This window comes from Nilaparvata lugens, chromosome 2 (assembly GCF_014356525.2).
Source record: "Nilaparvata lugens isolate BPH chromosome 2, ASM1435652v1, whole genome shotgun sequence".
In the NCBI taxonomy this organism is placed as follows: domain Eukaryota; kingdom Metazoa; phylum Arthropoda; class Insecta; order Hemiptera; family Delphacidae; genus Nilaparvata; species Nilaparvata lugens.
This window is the reverse complement of record NC_052505.1, coordinates 65,330,093-65,348,992: the sequence shown is the minus strand read 5'-3', so window position 1 is coordinate 65,348,992 and position 18,900 is coordinate 65,330,093. Positions and strand designations below refer to the sequence as shown.

The window sequence follows — 18,900 nt, the reverse complement described above, 5'->3', positions numbered from 1 at the left end:
ATCATTATGATCTACATTTCATTCCTAGTTCTGCGATCTAAATCAAGATAAAAAGTCAATCATAACAGAAAGGGTATTTAACCTATTAATTCTTGAGTTATAATAAAACAATCTCTCATATAGTAGGAAAACCTTGGGGAAAACATATTAGAGCTCTTTTAAACGTGCATTTTAAACGTAATTGAATAAACCATAAAAAGTCTATGAAGACCTTCATGGAAATTAATTCTTGTTCCCAATTATAGTAATAGATTGGTCTCACTAGATTCAGTCTTCAAAATCTCAATATTTGAATCTTCAGTGATGCTTAACTAGAAAAAATTAATAATTTCAAATGTTCTCTGTGTGTTAATGGAAGGGTATTGATCTAGATAGTATTTATCAGTAAGGCCTGCTTGCACAGTATAAGTTCAATCTTTAGTTCAAACCAAATCTGAAAATTTTGTAGTTTAATAATTTTGTGGGTTTCTATGTTATTCCATTTGCTCAGGCTCAGTTTGAACTTCAAGTTTAAACTCTAGACAGACCAATTCATGAGGTTAAAACCAAATTATATAACGGCCTTTATGAAACATAAGAAATTGTTTGGCTGTATCAGTATTGCAATAAAGTGTATCAGTATTGCATTAGCTGTATCAGTATTGCAATAATAAAAAATTGAAATTACAATGGATAAATAGAGACTAATGATGTTTAAAATTGAGCATTCCAAAACAATTTTCATATACCATTAGGCATTAGGCTACGTATTAACAAACATTTGAAAAATATACAATGAGTGAATAGATGGTGATATAAAAAATGATCAGAAAAAGACGAATAATTAAACATTTTGTGCTTTGAACAGATCAAAAGCGAAAACTGTACCACAAACCTTGCCAGCCACGACAACCACACGAACGACCGCAGCTCCGATGACAACCGTCGGCTACCAAGAGAGCAACGCACAGACTGTTGACTACTCAACCGAGTCCGAACCCCACTATCACCAAACAGCTGACTCAACAGAATCCACTCTCTACTACGACACAACTGAGACCGTCAACAGCATACGCTCGCAAAAGTCTCAGACTCTCGACTCGCCGTCACAGTCTCTCAACTCTCCATCTCAGACTCAGGCTCTCGAGTCAACCGAATTCGGCGCTCGAACAATCGCCAACAACGAAAACACCTCCATCAACAACGACGTTCCCTGGCCCTGGGCACGAAATATCATGCTCGAGAAACCAAAAAAGAAAAACACCGCTTAAAAATAATCATTAAAACTGGTGGTACTGTTGCTTTGTACTCAAATTTCGTACTTTGTATCATTAACTGGTTGTGCTCTTGTTTTGTACTTAAACTTTGTACTTTGTAATCAGTTACGTTCAAAGATGTGAATTGCTTCAAACTTTGTACTTGGAGCTTTGAATCTTCGTCGTACTTGGTGCTTTGTATCGTTGTACTTAGTACTGTGTATCTTTGAACTTAATTCATATCAGTTACGTTCGAAGAGGTGAAAAGACTGTGTTCATGATCCCCGATAGTTCTCAACATTTAGACAATAATAATATAACTTCTAATGTACTTGTCAAAGTGCTGAATACTGTGTTTTAGGTTAAGCTAGGTTAACAACAATGTCTTTTGTAAAAAATCAAAAGTAATTATTGAAGTAAACATCAGTTTATTTTTAATTAATTTCCATCATTCCATGATATCCAACAGATGTAATCGATATATTTCAATATGGTACTGGATTTTTCAAGTTAACTGTTTTGAAGTGAATGATTGCATGTACGTTTATTAAATTGAACCGCGGTCAAGTGATGTCACCGCACTGTCGTCCTCTTCATTCGTTGGTTCTCGCTTGGCATTACTTGGCATCATATTACGTCACCGAGGTTAAATTTAATAGAGTTTGGGGCTCATTTCATGATCAAAAATTTCAGACAAGATACGGCGGTATTCAACAAAGTCTCGAAATGAGAAAACAGTGTAGTATATTTTATTTGTTCAACATTTCTTCTCATTGATTAATCTATCAGTTTCTTTGAAAATTACTAATATGAACTGATACCACAGAATACTTACAGAATGGAAAGTATCAATCCAAACCATGTATTTTACATGACGCCAAGACTTGAGTGCACCAAGACCACGTCACTTGACTGCGACATCATGTTAGAAATTATAATTATCACTATCCGGGTCTTTTGATTGGCTCGCGGCAGTGAACGAGACCGATTAACAAACATGAGTTACTAAGGGGATCTTTCCTTACCTCTGGTTGGACATACATACAGAAATTGCTCGCTCAATGTAATAGGATTATGTAATACCTGAAACATCTTTTCTATTTGATATAACTAAACCTCCTAATTCTTGAATAGAAGGCCAAAAATTTGAGGGTATTCTATGACCATCGGTTTAAAAACATGCATCTATGGATGTATTTAATTGAGGAATAGAATACACGAGGAAATAATGTACGAATATTAATAATTAATTAGATACAACCCATTGGTTTACGGCGATTGACCCGAATCAGTAAAGTGATCCGAACCTTCCATCTATACTATTACAGTGCTGAACTTTCTTTCAAGATGGCGGATTTTTGCGTCATTCTGTGCTGATACTCCTAGTGGACAGCATTTTCCTTGCTGGGTAGTGGCCTAGAGATTTGTTTAAGTATTTTTGACATGATTTGCAACTTTAAAAAATTTGCAAATTTATTGCGGTGAACGGGGTGAAGTGCTATAATGAATTTACTTTTCAGCGATAAGGTTTTTTAATATTGATAACAATTAGCAAATAATAAAAGTTTGTACTCACCATCCGTTGATGACACCCTCCGGATTGAGCATGGGCATTATTTTGAAGACAAACTTGGAGCGCAGGTTAACAGCCGGCGTGGAGTCGCCGAGCAGGAGTGCCAGAGTGCCCTGCATCACCCACGACGTGTTGCTTTCTCCCGGGTGCACTCTCGCCGTCAGAAACACCACTTCGCGGTCCTACAATACAAATAAATATTTAGTTCATTCCTTCAAAGTCAATCTCCTAACAAAATTTCATTATTACAGCGTGTCAGAGACATTCATTGCATGCATATAAACAACAACAAACATACGGTACATAGATAGAGATTTCCATCAGTCACTTAGAAATAGGAAAACACAAATCGATAATACTTTTGCAGACCAGGAATTGGGTATCTCTAAGGCATCTCCCTGGCTTGCATCATAACGTCCAAAATTCTAGAGATTGGACAAATGAAATTTCATTAGAATGGTTTTGAAAAATGTTATATGAATAATTCAAATGAGATTTCGATGTGATACAATATTGAAATGTTTATTTTAAGATGACAAGCTGGAGAAATATTTCCCTGATACTGGAACAGTAGTAGACCCTTATAATTCCCCATAGGAATATTTTTAGATGATAAGCTGGAGAAGTATTCAACTGATAGGCCTACAAGATCAGGTAGGTACTTATAGGCACTTATAATTTTCCCCCTTGGGAAGATTTTATATAATTGATTCTTCTAATAAGAATTTCTTACAAAGAAAATGATATCCTATCCAAAAAAACAAACCAACTGCTGACGAACTATCTACTTATGCCACTACTGCAACTTGTATGATAATTTACTACACTTTTGAGCACGGTATTGTCACAAAGTGAATTTTTGTGACGGACGTAGAGCCGTAGTCTAGTGTAAAATTAGCGAATTTATTCTATTTTAGAATAAGAATAGGGTCGACTTCCAGATATATTTTGTTGGACTTGTAGTTGTCATCACCATCGCCGTCAACCCCTATAAATCATCAGCAACAGATTCATCATAGCCAGAAATTTCCAGATCTTGTTTACCACTCTGAGCGTTCTCGTATCTAGTATTGCATTAGCAGCAGCGGTATCATCAAAGCGATAGGCAACTACCGAGTTGAGTCGGAATCGTTCTTCTTGTGAGATTATTCTTCTGAATCGTTCTTCTGGTGAGAAATATTGTTTACCGGCCTAATCTACTATAGGAATTAGCAGTATTGTCATCATGGATGCACCCTTAGCACCAGCATTGGTGGATTCATACCCTGTCACATGGCCAGTGGCGTGATTGTCTCCTGAGACTCCTATTGGTCGGCAATCTCTTTTCCCCCGGCCTCCCAATTTTCCACGGACCCTACTCTGCGAGGAGCAGACCTAGACGAGAAGCAGTTGTTCGGTGGTTGAGCATGTGAACGGGTCGCGAATCTCCTCTCCTTACGACATTCCCGGTACTAGTTATTTCTAGGGGAATTATTCTATTTTTGTTTGTTAATATAGAATATTGTAGGAAGAGTTCCGGACAACTCGAAGATAGAACTTCCTGGGGGATTTTCTCTCTTGTCGGTTATTTTTCCTAAATTCGTATCACTGGGGGTGAACGAGTTATCCTTGGTTTTGAAACCTGTAGGGGATCTTAAGTTTGTACGTTAAGTGGTTAAGTGGGAAATTTAACTAGGCTCTTGTAGCGGGTTATTTTTTAGTACTTAATTTATAAGTCTCGACTCTGTCGCTTCACGAGTTTAAGTTTAATACGGGAAGTGGGTATCGGTTCGTTATTCTCCGTATCAGTATCCACGTCGATTCAGGTAATTGTATGTCAGGACTGGTAGTCCATATTTTTTTCCTTCTCTGTAGTAAGGTGGCCTTCAATTTAAAGAGTAATTTTTCTCAATTGAATTTTTATTCTTGTAGGGAAATCCCTGTCCTTTTTGAGAATAGTTTTCTGGATTAATTTTCATTGTTGTAGCGAGATTATTATCATTTTGAGTAAATTTTCCTTGCTTAGTTTTCATACTATAGAGTGGCCCTGTATTTTAACTTTGCTTAGCAGTTTCTGACATGCTGTAATTCCTAGTAGGAAGATGTTGGTTGCTCCATTCACTTTGTATATGGAAGTCAATAACTTTTTCCAATTAGCTTCTATTGTATTCATATATCTATAATGCATCTTTCAATAATTATCATTGTTCTCTTCTTTCTACCACATTAAATGTTTATGTGATCTGAATTTAGCAATAACAATCTCAGAGAATTAGGGATTCATGTAAATAAATATTTGACCGAGCGAAGTGAGGTCTAAGATTCAAGTCGACGGTTTGGCATTTCTCTTAATGTTTAAATGTTTGAATGTTTATATGTTGCGCATTTTCGGCGAAACGCGGTAATAGATTTTCATGAAATTTGACAGGTATGTTCCTTTTTTAATTGCGCGTCGACGTGTACATACAAGGTTTTTGGGAATTTTGCATTTCAAGGATAATATAAAAGGAAAAAGGAGCCTCCTTCATACGCCAATATTAAGCTGCGTTTACACCGGCGTTAATAACACGAGTTATTAACAAAAAGTTATTAGCTTGACTGAATCGTCAAAAATTTCTCTTGACAAAAGTTAATAACTCATGTTTCTAACAGAAAATTCCTTGTTATTAACAAGATCTTGTTATCAATATAATTGACTCCAATATGATTTCATTTAACGAGACTATTCATATGATATAACAGCCGGAATAAAAAGCAAAAAATTGTCTTCCAATTTGAATTAAAACATGTGTGTGATCATTAAAATAATGATCTTCATCTGATCTAATGTAAATAAATTTATTGTAATGCGTTTACACCAGAGTTTAAAATAAAAGTTTTCAACATAAGTTAATAACATTTTCGTTTCGCTGCTAGATTTGTTATCAACAAAAGTTAGTAACTTTGTCACGTGTTTTGTCTGCAGCTGTAGTTATTAGGGAACAGCTGTAGTTGTAGGGTAGGGATGCTGGGCGAGGGAGTTGCGGGGAAGATAGTCACCTGTTATTAACAAAAGTTACCGACTCTCGATGGATAACATAAATCTTTTTAATAACAAGGAATTTTCTGTTGAAAACACGAGTTATCAACTTTTTTCAAGATAATTTTTTGTCGATTCAGTCAAGTTGACAACTTTTTATTAATAACTCATGTTATCAACTCCGGTGTAACTCAACATGATGTTATTAACTTTTGTAATTAACATCAGTTGATAACAAAAATGTTAAAAACTTGTGTTATTAACTCCGGTGTAAAGGCAGCTTTAGAGTAAAAATTACTAAAAAATCTGGTGTGGTACACTCACACTACTTTCCTTGCTCATTGATCTATAAGCCTCATTCTTAAACGAGGATAATCTAGGGGAATAACATTATGCCGATTGGCGGCTTAATAATTTTATTAAAACTACGATTATACTATTGTTATTGTTTTCAGAGTACATTTTCCTTTGTTTGAATTATGAAATTTAAGGATTTTTTAAAAGTTGTCAAAACAGCTGTTCTACAAATAAAATATCGACGTGTATTCTTTTGAATAAACTGCTCTACCCACCTACCTCAAGCACGAGAAGGAGGTTACAAAGTAAATTTCTCAAGAATGGGGTGGACCCCCTGTTAGTTTCTCAGGAAGGAAACTCATGCTAGTTTATAGAGCTGATATATAACTATACAGGGTATGAATTTGAAAAAAATCGGTCAAGTCATTTTTGAGAAAATCGTGAAAAACATGTTTTTATTTTGCGATTATCCGCCATTTTTCTCAAGAATATTACGGAGCTCCTGCAATTTTCCAAGAAATGAGACTCATGTCAGTTGATAGGGCTTATAAATAGCTATCCATGGTAAAAATTTGAAGAAAATCGTTAGAGCCGTTTTCGAGAAAACCGTGAAAAACATGGTTTTTTAGTGATTATTCGCCATTTTTCTAAAGAATATTACGGAGCTCCTGCAATTTTCCCAGAAATGAGACTCAAGTCAGTTGATAGGGCTTATAAATAGCTAACTAGGGTATAAATTTGAAGAAAATCGTTAGAGCCGTTTTCGAGAAAACCGTGAATAACATGGTTTTTTTAGTGATTATCCGCCATTTTTCACAAAAATATTACGGAGCTCCTGCAATTTTCCCAGAAATGAGACTCATGTCAGTAGATAGGGCTTATAAATAGCTATCCATGGTATAAATTTGAAGAAAATCGTTAGAGCCGTTTTCGAGAAAACCGTAAAAAACATGGTTTTTTAGTAATTATCCGCCATTTTTTCCGCCATCTTGAATTGAATTTTATTGAATTTCTTATTGTCGGGTCCTCATGGTATAAGGACGTTAAGTTTAAAATTTCAAGTCAATCGGTTGATTAGGAATGGAGTTATCGTGTTCACAGGCATACACACATACACACACACACACACACACACACACACACACACACACACACACACACACACACACACACACACACACACACACACACACATACACACACACAGACCAACACCCAAAAATCATGTTTTTGGACTCAGGGGACCTTGAAACGTATAGAAAACTTGAAATTTGGGTACCTTAATTTTTTTTGGAAAGCAATACTTTCCTTACCTATGGTAGTAGGGCAAGGAAAGTAAAAATCAGACTATAGAATTATTATTCATAAATCAGCTGACAAGTGATTACACAGATGAGTGTGGAGAAGCCAGTCTATTGTTGTATTTTCCAAATACTTTAAAGAGATATAGACCACTACCTCCGTAAACGTTTACGGAGGTAGTGTATAGACCCACAATGCCTATGCCTTCCCAATGATAGCTCTTACTTGAAATTGAAGGCCGCCATTGGGGTATTTTAGCACGAGATTTTATATCTATATATCAAATCAAATCAAATTTATTCTCTTCAAAATATACACTTTACAAAATTTATGCATATTGCACAGCACAACATTAAATACAGTACTACTACAACATAACATAAAATTCATAAGCATAGCATAATAAAGACTATAGTAACAATAGTAACAATATGTTGTTCTGTACAAAATACAGAATATGACAGCAATGAGAAATACCCTTACATAGGCTATTGCCTGTGAGTAAGGGTGAATCTGGATTGAATGATTAAGATGAAACTTGTATGAGAACTTAACAGATAAAGATAGTAAAGAAATAAAGAGATTTGAAATTTAGTTTATCTTATTGAAAAATAGAATTTACCGGAGCTTGAGAACGTCCACTAGTTAGTAGCCTACTTGCTTCATCTAGAATGAGTTTGGGTATAAAACTCTATAACCTATAAACTGAGCTAATGATATTTTCGGTTCCATCCCTACCTATTTCGCTTAGCCAAAGATTCACAATTTTTTTGTACACTACCAAAGATGCTGCATCAAATTCTCTGAGTTTGTTGGGAATATTCCTGAAAAGCATATGAACTATGTAATAAATGTTTGTGGATGAATATGTTTTGTTAATTCTAGGTGTCATTATTCCTGAAATTGTAGCTGTTCGGGTGGGATATGTGTGGGTATTTCTAATGAAAATATCAGTATGGTGCTTATACATATAAATTAGTGCATTTTTCACAAATAATTGCCTGATATCCAAAACATTGAAGTCTATATACAGGTCATGTGAGTTGGATCTACTGTCTCTCTTCAATGCTACTCTCAAAACAGCTTTCTGTGCTACTTTTAAAGGTTCCAAATTAGTTTTATAGCATCCACCCCATGAGATTATACCACTCTGTATTAGTGACTGAACGTATGCAAAATATATGTTCCTGAGTTCCTTCTGATTTAATATGTTATTGAGCTTGTAGAACAAGAATATAGCCTTACGAACTCTGTTTCTGATGTATGCAATATGTGCTGACCAATTGAGGTTGTCGTCGAACATTACGCCCAAGTACTTGTAGCACCTCACACGTTCTATCGACGGACAACCACAAGTGGAGCTTTGCAAATCATTGCAAGAGTGTAACATTAAACTTTGAGTTGTGTCTTCAACGGTGTTTCTCAATGAAATTTCCATGTATTTAGTTTTTTTCACATTCAGAGTTAATGTATTATGATCAAGCCATTTTTTCAACTTTGCAAGGTCACTCACAGCAGTTTCATACATCTTTTTCCTCGTATCACCAGAAACCAGCAGGGCTGTATCATCGGCAAACAGGTACAGGCTTCCGGTTACATTCAGTTTAGGTAGATTGTTGATGTAAATTAGGAATAAAAGCGGCCCCAGAGTGCTTCCTTGTACCACACCATATTGGATGCTCTTCAAGTCACTCTCTACTCCATCTATTTGCACCATCTGCTGTCTATTGGTCAAATATGATTCCAACCATTTATACGCTTTATCTTGTATTCCTATAAGATTAAGTTTTTTTAAAAGCCTGGGCCTATCCACCGTATCGAAGGCCTTTGCTAGGTCTAGAAACACAAGTAGATTTTTCTTATTTTGATTTAGTGACACGTTCAGTTCCTGGTTCAACTGGAATAATGCCTCAGATATAGATCTGTTGGTCCTGAATCCAAACTGTCGCTCAGAGAGAATGCCATTCTGTTCCACATATAATGTAAGTTGGTGCTTGATAATTTTCTCTAATATTTTGGAAAAAACACTCAGCATTGAAATAGGACGGAAGTTATTATGGTCCGACTTGATACCTCCCTTGTAGAGTGGAAATACCTTTGCCACTTTGAAAACGTCTGGGAAAATACCAGTGCTTATACTTGAATTATAAATATGCTTTAAAGGAGACAGAAACAGGTCGATATTTTCTTTTAAAAAACGAGCAGATATGCCATCATAGCCCGGGGCTGACATACCTCGAAGTTGTTGAACATTTGACAGGATAACCTCATCTGAAATGGTTTGAAAATTCAAAAGTTCTCTATCAATTCTATAGTCCCTATCATCTGCTATTGGAGGTCCACTAATCTTGATTTGGTTGGCTAGTCTCTGGCCAATTGAAGAAAAATAGTTGTTAAAATCATTAGCAACCGTTTTATGAACATCAGTATCAACCTGAATATTAACAAACTGCTCTATTGGGAATTGTTCTTTTTTTTATTCTTACCTGTTATTTCATTAACAGTACACCAAAATTGTTTTGGATCACCTTTGGAATTATTTATTTTTACTCTAAAATAGTTATTTTTTGTAATTTTGATCAGATTATTTAAATAATTCCTATAAGATTTAAATTGATTTTGCACTATTGGATTAAAGGGTTGTTTCTTGGCAATCTTATGCAATCTATCTCTCTCTCTAATGGAACAGACTAAGCCCTGGGTTATCCATGGCTTAAGCTTTCTCAGTTTAGCATTTGTCTTAGCAAGAGGTTTTTTAGCTAAATTGTAACAATCCTTAATTATTTCAAAAAAATTTATTGCAGCTTGATTGGTATCTGACTGAGAAAGCACAGCGCCCCAGCCCCGGCGAGCTAACAGGTCCCGCAAACGATCACTCTCAATATGGAATTTAATATTATTATCTTCTTTATGTGAGTTGTTGTGACTGTAGTCAGTAATCTCCAATGCTACACCATAGTGATCGGTTACTGAAACCTGCAGCACACCAGCGCGAACCTCGCCGAAATTCCCCTGTCGAATAAAAATGTGGTCAAGGCAGGTTGAAGTACCAGTACGGCTGTCTACACGAGTAGGCTTATCAATGCAAGGAATAAATCCCGTCTCATACATAGCATCCAAATACATCTCAGTTCTCGGATTGCTACTTAATATATCTATATTGATATCTCCGACTAAAATATAAGTTTTATTAGAAGAAAGATTTTCATAGTGCAATTTAAGATTATCAATGAAGGTATAAACATTACTATCATGAGTTCTGTAGGCAGCCAGAATATTATATTGCTTATTTTTATAATTAAAGTTCAGTTCCAATGCTGTTACTCCTCCCAACACTATCTCCTTTCCGATAGCTGATAACGATTTATTAGCAAAGATAATAACTCCGTCGTTACGATTCTGTTTTAAAGTTGTTTTGATCGTATCATAACCATCTTTGTTTTTGAAATAAAGCTAACTATTATGGGTGGATATTTCAATTTGCTAGACTTGGTAAGAGGCACTCGGTGGGCAACAGATATGTCCGCTCTCGAGTAACGTTGGCCAATACATGCGGCGACAGTCTTAAGAATTTCATAAACGTCTTCCCCTTCAGTTTGAGGTATTCCTATGAACTCCAAATTATTGCTACGCGAATACTGTTGTATGTCTCTCAGTTCTTGCTTCACTCTCCATAGATCGCTAGATAGGTCAGAATTTTGCTTCTTTAAATTAGCACACTCGGTTTGCAGATTGTTCACGTCGGATTTCACATTTTCGAGCGATTTTTGAATACTTTCGATGGAAATATTTGTTTTTGTCACCAATGCTTCAATACTAGTGATTTTTGACAACTGCGTGGCCTGTGAATCCAATTTGGAGTTGAAATCTTCTTTGAGCAGACTAATTGCATCGAGGATTGCATTGTGCTCGTCCTCTGGAGTTCCTGGATTGGTGTTGCATGTATCGCACTGCCAAGATTCTTTCCGAGCACCGAGATTGGACAATTTGGCAACTGTTCTTATGCGAGTACACGTAGCATGATAATATTGTTCACACTTAGAGCACTTAATCACGTCCTGAGTATTAACCGAAAATTTCAAATTACACTTAGCACAGAGCGACATGATTATTCAAACAAACGTAAACTCGTAAAATATTACACCGGGTTGGCGAGCAGGCAGCAGATAATCGTTATCGCAACGTTATCTCATCGACTGTTCTCAACGGCAGTCACTGCCAGACTGAAATATGTGTAATATTATAGATTACAAAGGCATTGGTATGTAATAATCTTATAGGTTGCCCCCTCAATGGCCGATTTCAATCCAAGTACGACACTAGCGCTGCATGTGAGTCTATGCATCTTTAAGGTCTTTAGTATTTCCATAAGGTCTATAGTTTCAATCAGGTACTTGTGGATGAGAATACTGCGTGAGGTCTACTGTTCACAGAACTAGTAGTGGAATATGAATGAATATACGATAAAATTAAAAAAAAATACTCAAATGAATACTTACTTTCAGCTTATTGTCATCAGTCTCTTTGGCAGTAATGGTTAGAAGAGGTGTTTCATTATTGTTCAGAGTACAGCACAGATTTTCAACTCGAAAGTAAAGGTTACTAGGAAGTAATCTGTTACTCCAATGCCAAATATTATACTGAAAAAGAATAGAGCTTTTAGAAACAGAAGACTGACATAATATTGATTTAACTGAATATTCAATTTATGATTAATGAGAGAAAAACATTTCTCTTCAGTTATTCTTGTATCTTCATGTGTATTTTTATGAAATAATGAACTTTGATTATTACCTATTTGAACGAGTGTCTTGGAAAGTTTTTTTGAACATTTTTTAGAATGAAGTTAAATACTCTTATGCCAGTGCAAAAGCATCGCCTTCATCAAATATTCAAAACATATCATATTTCCAAAAGCGAAGCAAAGTATTTGCATCTTAAATTATTTCCTCATAGGTCGTAAAATATACCCTTTCTTCATTTTAAATTTTCCACTCACTAATACAAATATTCAACAAAATGATCGATATGGAATTAAATGAAAAAAATATTTATTTCTGAAAGCAATTGCTAATTTATTACTATACAGTACAGACACATATTTTGTTAAATACAAGGTCAATAGCGAAAAATTGATTATACTATTTGGTAAAATTGGTCGCCAATCACAAAAGCTCACTTCAAAAGACAACTCAGATGCACGCATCAAATGAAAATGCTTAATTAAGGAATGTTGAAACCAAATATTTAAAACAATTCATGCCTATGGATTAAAGCAATTGTAACAGTCAACTTTGAACCGTGTTTTGACTAGCTTCATGGCACTTCATTTCTATAACTAATAGAAATTTCTATCCAACAACAACTATTGTATGGGTTACTCTTCATCTATCTCTAATATCAGTCCAAACAATCAATTCGGTTGGAAGTTTTTAAAACTTTAACAGAGTTGGCAAATAAGATCCTTCAAGAATATAATATATCCGTGAAAAAATAACCTTCAAAAAGAAGAGGTTCAGACAAGCTAGAATAAAGTAATAGAAGGTTCTTTAATGATAAGTTTATTTTTCTACAACTGCACGTAATGAAAGAATTTACATACTCAATTCTCCTCGTAAAACAGCTTATTTCTGAGGAGAATCTACTTTTTCGCTCGCTAACCATCCGCGCATGCGCAGTAGATTTTCTTTACGCTCGCTAATCATTCGCGCATGCGCAGAAGTTTCATTACGCTCGCTAATCAGCGGATGGTAAGCAGCTCGCCAAAAAGTCAAATCTTAACCTAAAAAGTCGGTAATTGTAACTCCGCGATATAAGTAATTTAACAGGTTTGGGCAGTTGTGGAAAAATTTTTGTATGTAATTCGCGCGTAATGCTTCTCTATCGCTCTTGCAAAATTATCACGCTTCGCTTCGCGTCGCGTGATAACTGTTTTGCGCGAGCGATAAAGTCGCGCATTACGCTCTTAATACATAAATAGCTATTTTAAAAGCAAAATTTTTCAAAATTGATCTCTCAACCCAGGATTGATATGTGAATCAATGAGAATATCAACTAGTTTCTCAATTTTATATGGCATCAGGGAATTATTAATTTTGCTGAGTGTGATACCCACTTAAGCTAAAGGCTTGTGCATGGGTAATGTAAAGGATGATATTGATGAGAGATGAGTGGATCTTGAACTGTTGATTGATAAAAATAAACATATTTATCTGATACAGCAGTGAATCTTTTACATATACATTTATTCACAAATAAGCAAGTTATCCCAAAGCAACCATTTCTAAAGCTTACTATAATTCTTGATACTTACCATTAACTTACTATACGTATAAGGGAAGTGATATGCTATGTAGCAGACATCTAGACTGTGTGGGAACTGTATTGTGAAAGAAATTGTCTGAAAGGTTTTCTTTTTCTTAGTTTTTCCAGGACAACTGTAGGCATTTTTGAAGTAACAAATGTCAGTCCCGGCACGCATCCAAATTGGTCTGTTGAATGCATACCAATATATCACACTACAAATCTAATACTTCATTTCAATATAAGTTCTATTTCTGATTATTAACATTAATTCATAATTCTTGATTCTCAAAATATTATAAAATGATTGAATTTATTTTAAATTACGTTAGACTTTGCATGAGTACTATTATTAGCATTTTTTTCAATTTATTCAATTCCAAATAATAAATATATTCCTAGCAGGTGGGCCAGAATAGACTCCACACAGTTGCCAGCAATCACTGAAGAGCGTACGCACATCAAGAATCGTAACGGAGTGTTAATAGTAGCATTAGATGAGAAAAATCATGTCACTTCAAGTTCTCACCATGTCAGGTAAGCATCAAGGTTTTGTCTTAGAAACATTCTACAAAATTAATCATATAGTGTGGTGACAGCTACATGGGCTTTTTGGAGACTTGATTTCATTTGTTATAACAGGGTTTCAAATGCGAAAATCATTAGAACTCATCAACTACTAGTGTAAGGGCAACATATCCTGTAATTGGATAGATATCCAGTTGGGAATCCCGAAAATGTGAGGACACCTGAAAATATTGTTACAGAGAAAAACCTTATCGAACCAAAACGGAGGAGTCAAACCAAAGTGCCTACAAAGAGCCATCTCTGCGTTTCAACCTCAATATTATTACTTTAATATTTGCCTATATTGACTATAAGTTGATATTATTTTGTACATTACTATGACTTTAATCATAATGTTAATTTATCTATATTCCATCTGTAAACTGGTTGGCCGCTATGGCTCCATATAAAATGAGCGCTGCTATCCAGAGATTATCAGTTTGGTGTAAGGGTAAGCATTCCTGACTAGCAATTGGGAGGTACCGGGTTCGATTCCCGGGCTGGCAATTAATTTTTGGATAGTAGTTCTCATCGAATTTCCATCTAGCTGTTAACCCTGTTGTCAATGTTTGCAGTAGCAGAAGTCTTCGGGGTGATTTACAGCATTTATTTAGGATTTTCGTTTAATAATATTTATCTGTATTGGTCTACGACAATAAAATCTATTTATTTATTTTAGAGAATGTTTCTAAAACAATACCTTGATGCTCAATTGACATTGTGAGAACTAAGAGTGGCATGATTTTCCCCACCCATCGCCGGTAGTCCACTTGTCAATCAATCACTCCGCTATGTAACATTTCCGATCATCGGTATTTTTTTTTCAATTGTAGATTCCTTTCTGCCACCTGGTATTTCTCAATTATTTCTCAAACGGTCGTCACTCCTAGTAATTAGTGAGTAAACGCTTTCCATTTCCAAGTTTTTGAAATTGTTTCATAATATTGTTTGCTTTTGGCATTCCAATAGTACTGTAGCTATTTGCTTCATCCAATAAAAAAAATAAATACACAAATGAATAGCATGATGTTCCATAATATAAAATATTGAATTTACTATCGAGAGTTAACTCGATAGAGTTAACATAGTACGAACTCAAGAATATGGAAATGGTGAAAATCATACTACAGTATATCGACTTTTTATCTATCTACCTTTATCGCTATCTATTTCCCTTTTTATATTGCATTACATCAAGTATATTATTTAAAAAACTATATTATAATTTATAAAATCGTTTTAGATACAGCATAATATGTACAATTACAAAAAATTGCAGTTATACAGATACAGTGTTAAAACAGATAAGTTCAAACGACATAGAATATTTAGAATGCAAAATCAAATGCTGTGAGTTTTTACCTGTTCTGAACAGCCTCTTTCACAGAAAATAGCAATGGTCTCATTCCGAAATTGAACTGGCTGTTTGGTTTATCACAGTTGATGATATTGAGCGTATACGGCGAGCAGTTGTCCATATTGGACACTTCAAAGTAGAACCAGTTGTGATGGTGAGATGAGTTCACGTCTGGCATCATTATCAAGTCATATTCTCTTGGACCAACCTGCAACGCAAACATTTCCAAATTGCTTCAGGTCTGAGGAATTGAAAAAATCTGGTGTGGCATTTGTACACTACCTTCGTCGTGAAGATATTTTTTTTCAAAATTGAGAATCAAATAATAAAAAATCTATGAGTACTCTTTATAAATATTTTTTCTCACAAGATGTTTCAATATTAATGTCAATTTCAAGAGAATTTATGAAATGAATAACGTTAAATAATACAGTTTTTAATTTTTTGTTTATGATCATGTGTTTGTTGAAATAAAATAACGTTAATCTGGTGACCCCCTGGGTTGGAGAACTCGCTCATGAACTGTTTTGTATTGTAATCTTTAAGACCAGCAACTTTTAATACTATACTGAGTTGATGAAACTTATGGAAACAGCTAAATATTTCTCTAACAAGAATAATATGACAGTAGGTTTCATCGGGGATCCTATTTGGAATGAAAAATTACTCTGTCGCTTCAACATATTTGACCCTCATAATAGGAATCCAAATTTATTTTTTGAAATGGAAAGTGATTTTTGAGATTTTTTTTGAATGTAATACATGATTTCGATTCAGAGTTCCAAGAGAAAATAAATGTCGAAAACCGCACATTGTATTCTCAACCCATATCAGTTTGTCAGTGCATGATGGACTGACTGTACGATAGCTCCCAAATAGCCTTAGCTGATGTTATGAATGAATGAATCAATGAAAATACAGTAGCACTTTCAATGTTATTTTTATTTCCTGAAAAAGGACAAAGGCGTAAGTCAATTTTGTTGTTCAACGAACTTGACCAGTAAAAAGGTTCGAAGAATACGTGTTCAAAATTTGAAGCTGATTGATCAATTCTTTCTAAAGTGGTATTCATTAAGTCAAAAGTGAGAACTCGCTAACACTCATGTGTTACTCTGTATTTGTAATTCATATGATTTTTACTCTCCTACTACCATAGGTAAAAAAGTATTGCTATCCAAAAAAAAAATCACGTAGGCTACCCCAGTTCCATGTTCTCTATACGTTTCCAGGTCCCCTGAGCCTAAACATGATTTTTGTGTGTTAGTCTCTGTGCGTGTGTATGTCTGTGAAAACGATAACTCCATTCCTAATTAACGGATTGACTTGAAATTTCAAACTCAAGGTCTTTTTCTATGAGGATCCGGCAATAAAAAATTAAATAAAATTCAATACAAAATGACGGAAAATCACTAAAAAACATGTTTTTATGGTTTTTTTTTAAAACGGCTCTAACGATTTTCTTCAAATTCATACCCTGGATAGATATTTAAAAGGTGATGGTTTCTTGGTCCATTCCGAGCTGCGATGTATTAACAAACTCTTTTCTATGTATTTCACACGACATGCAGTCAAATATTAGCTTATATTTGACTGCATGTCGTGTGAAATACATAGAAAAAAGTATATTTATAAGCTCTATCGACTGACATAAGTCTCATTTTTGCAAAAATTGCAGGAGCTGCTCAACATTGGATTTTGTACAAATTCTATCCCGGTTTTCTCAAAAATGGCTTGACCAAATTTATATCCTGGATGGTCATTTATTAGCTCTATTAACTGGCATGAGTCTCCTTTCTAGGAGACTGGCTAAAGGTCCTTGAAAAAATGAAGTTTGTAACTTCTTTTTCGTGCATGACAGAAAACGCCTAAAATTAAAAAAATCTCGATCGAGATTATTTTATCTTTAGAATAGCTGTTTTGGAGAAGTTTTTAATGTTATCAAATTCAACATCTTCCGTTCCCGATCTCAGGAAACTAGCCAACCACGCAAAAAGTCAGAGTTAGATTCCCGAACGGGTGTCTCTTTTTTAAACTTTCAACAATTTACAAACTTTCAACAATTAGTTATAAGCTGATAAAAGATAAACAATAAAAAATAAATAACTCAACTTTTCATCTATAATCTAGAGAATAATAAATGAGAGAATTGGCTTATACACGTACGGGATAGGAAATTCACGAATGACGCATCATCACGTCTGAACTATTGAACAGATTAACTATGCCCCCTGCTAAGCGCGAAGCATAGAGGCTGCCACCTACACTACAGGGGTGCAGAGGGCGAAGCGTGAGTCAATAAAAAATCAAATGAATAATAATATTTCAATTTATAAAATGCACTGCCCAAAAGAATTGTGATGAAAATAATAAAAATTTAAATATGCAATTTGAAGACCAAAAAAAAAAATCAACTAATAACTAAAGGTCAAATTCACGAATGACGATTTAGTGGATTATAATGATTTAGTGGAATATCATAATAATAGTAATAAGTAAAATATAAATAGGTCTACAGTATTTCTATTGGATGAAACTACGAATACAACAAAGGAGTTCCGAAGCAAAGCAAGAGTACATACTAGTGATAAATATTTGATGATTGCTAGGAAAGTAGTGTGAGTGTGCCACACAAGATTTTTCAAACTAGGAGTACAAATTTTAAATTTATCACTCATAACTTTTGGCACAATGATCGGATATCATCGTAAGCAGCTCATCCTCCTCGGCTTGTCAAGACGGTTCGAATTCATGCGTAATAAGTCGAATTCGGTCGAAAAATATAAAATTCATCCTTGATTCAATTTAACCAGTATTTCAATGCACAAAAAATGACAAATTTCTATATTCTTACTAGATTTTTACATTCTATCTGAAGTATTTCACAAGATACATAGCTTTGAATATTGAAATTGGTTACTTTTTGTTTATTGAAATACTAGTTATACTCAAAGATGAATTTTCTATTTTTCGACCGAATTTGACTTGCATGATTTTGAACCACCTTAACGAGCCGAGGAGAATGAGCTGTGTAGTACGATGATATCCGATCATTGTATCAAAAGTTTCGAGTGTTTGACATTTTGATCCTTGAGGTGTCCTTATACGCGCCTCTCCACTAAATTATTGCATCTAACGGGTGATTCTAATAGAACATGATCTTATGAGCTTATATCATTGTGAAAAATCTCAATGTGATGCAAAGAAATTGGTGATAATGATTGAAGCTAAAAATTAGGCGTTTTTCAAAATACAAGGAGCATAGCAGTCA

General features: G+C 34.7%; 1 protein-coding gene across 1 annotated transcript in view; it reads right to left on the bottom strand.

Moving 5' to 3' along the window:
• The window catches only part of LOC111054562 (cytosolic carboxypeptidase 1), a 151,917-nt gene that overhangs the window by 48,427 nt on the left and 84,590 nt on the right, over window positions 1-18,900 (bottom strand). Inside the window, exons 18-21 of the mRNA XM_039420150.1 lie at window positions 15,638-15,840; window positions 13,719-13,896; window positions 11,905-12,045; window positions 2,812-2,990 (exon numbers count right to left, since the gene is read on the bottom strand). Coding sequence (XP_039276084.1) covers window positions 2,812-2,990; window positions 11,905-12,045; window positions 13,719-13,896; window positions 15,638-15,840 — 701 coding nt within the window. The remainder of the gene's footprint in view (window positions 1-2,811; window positions 2,991-11,904; window positions 12,046-13,718; window positions 13,897-15,637; window positions 15,841-18,900) is intronic.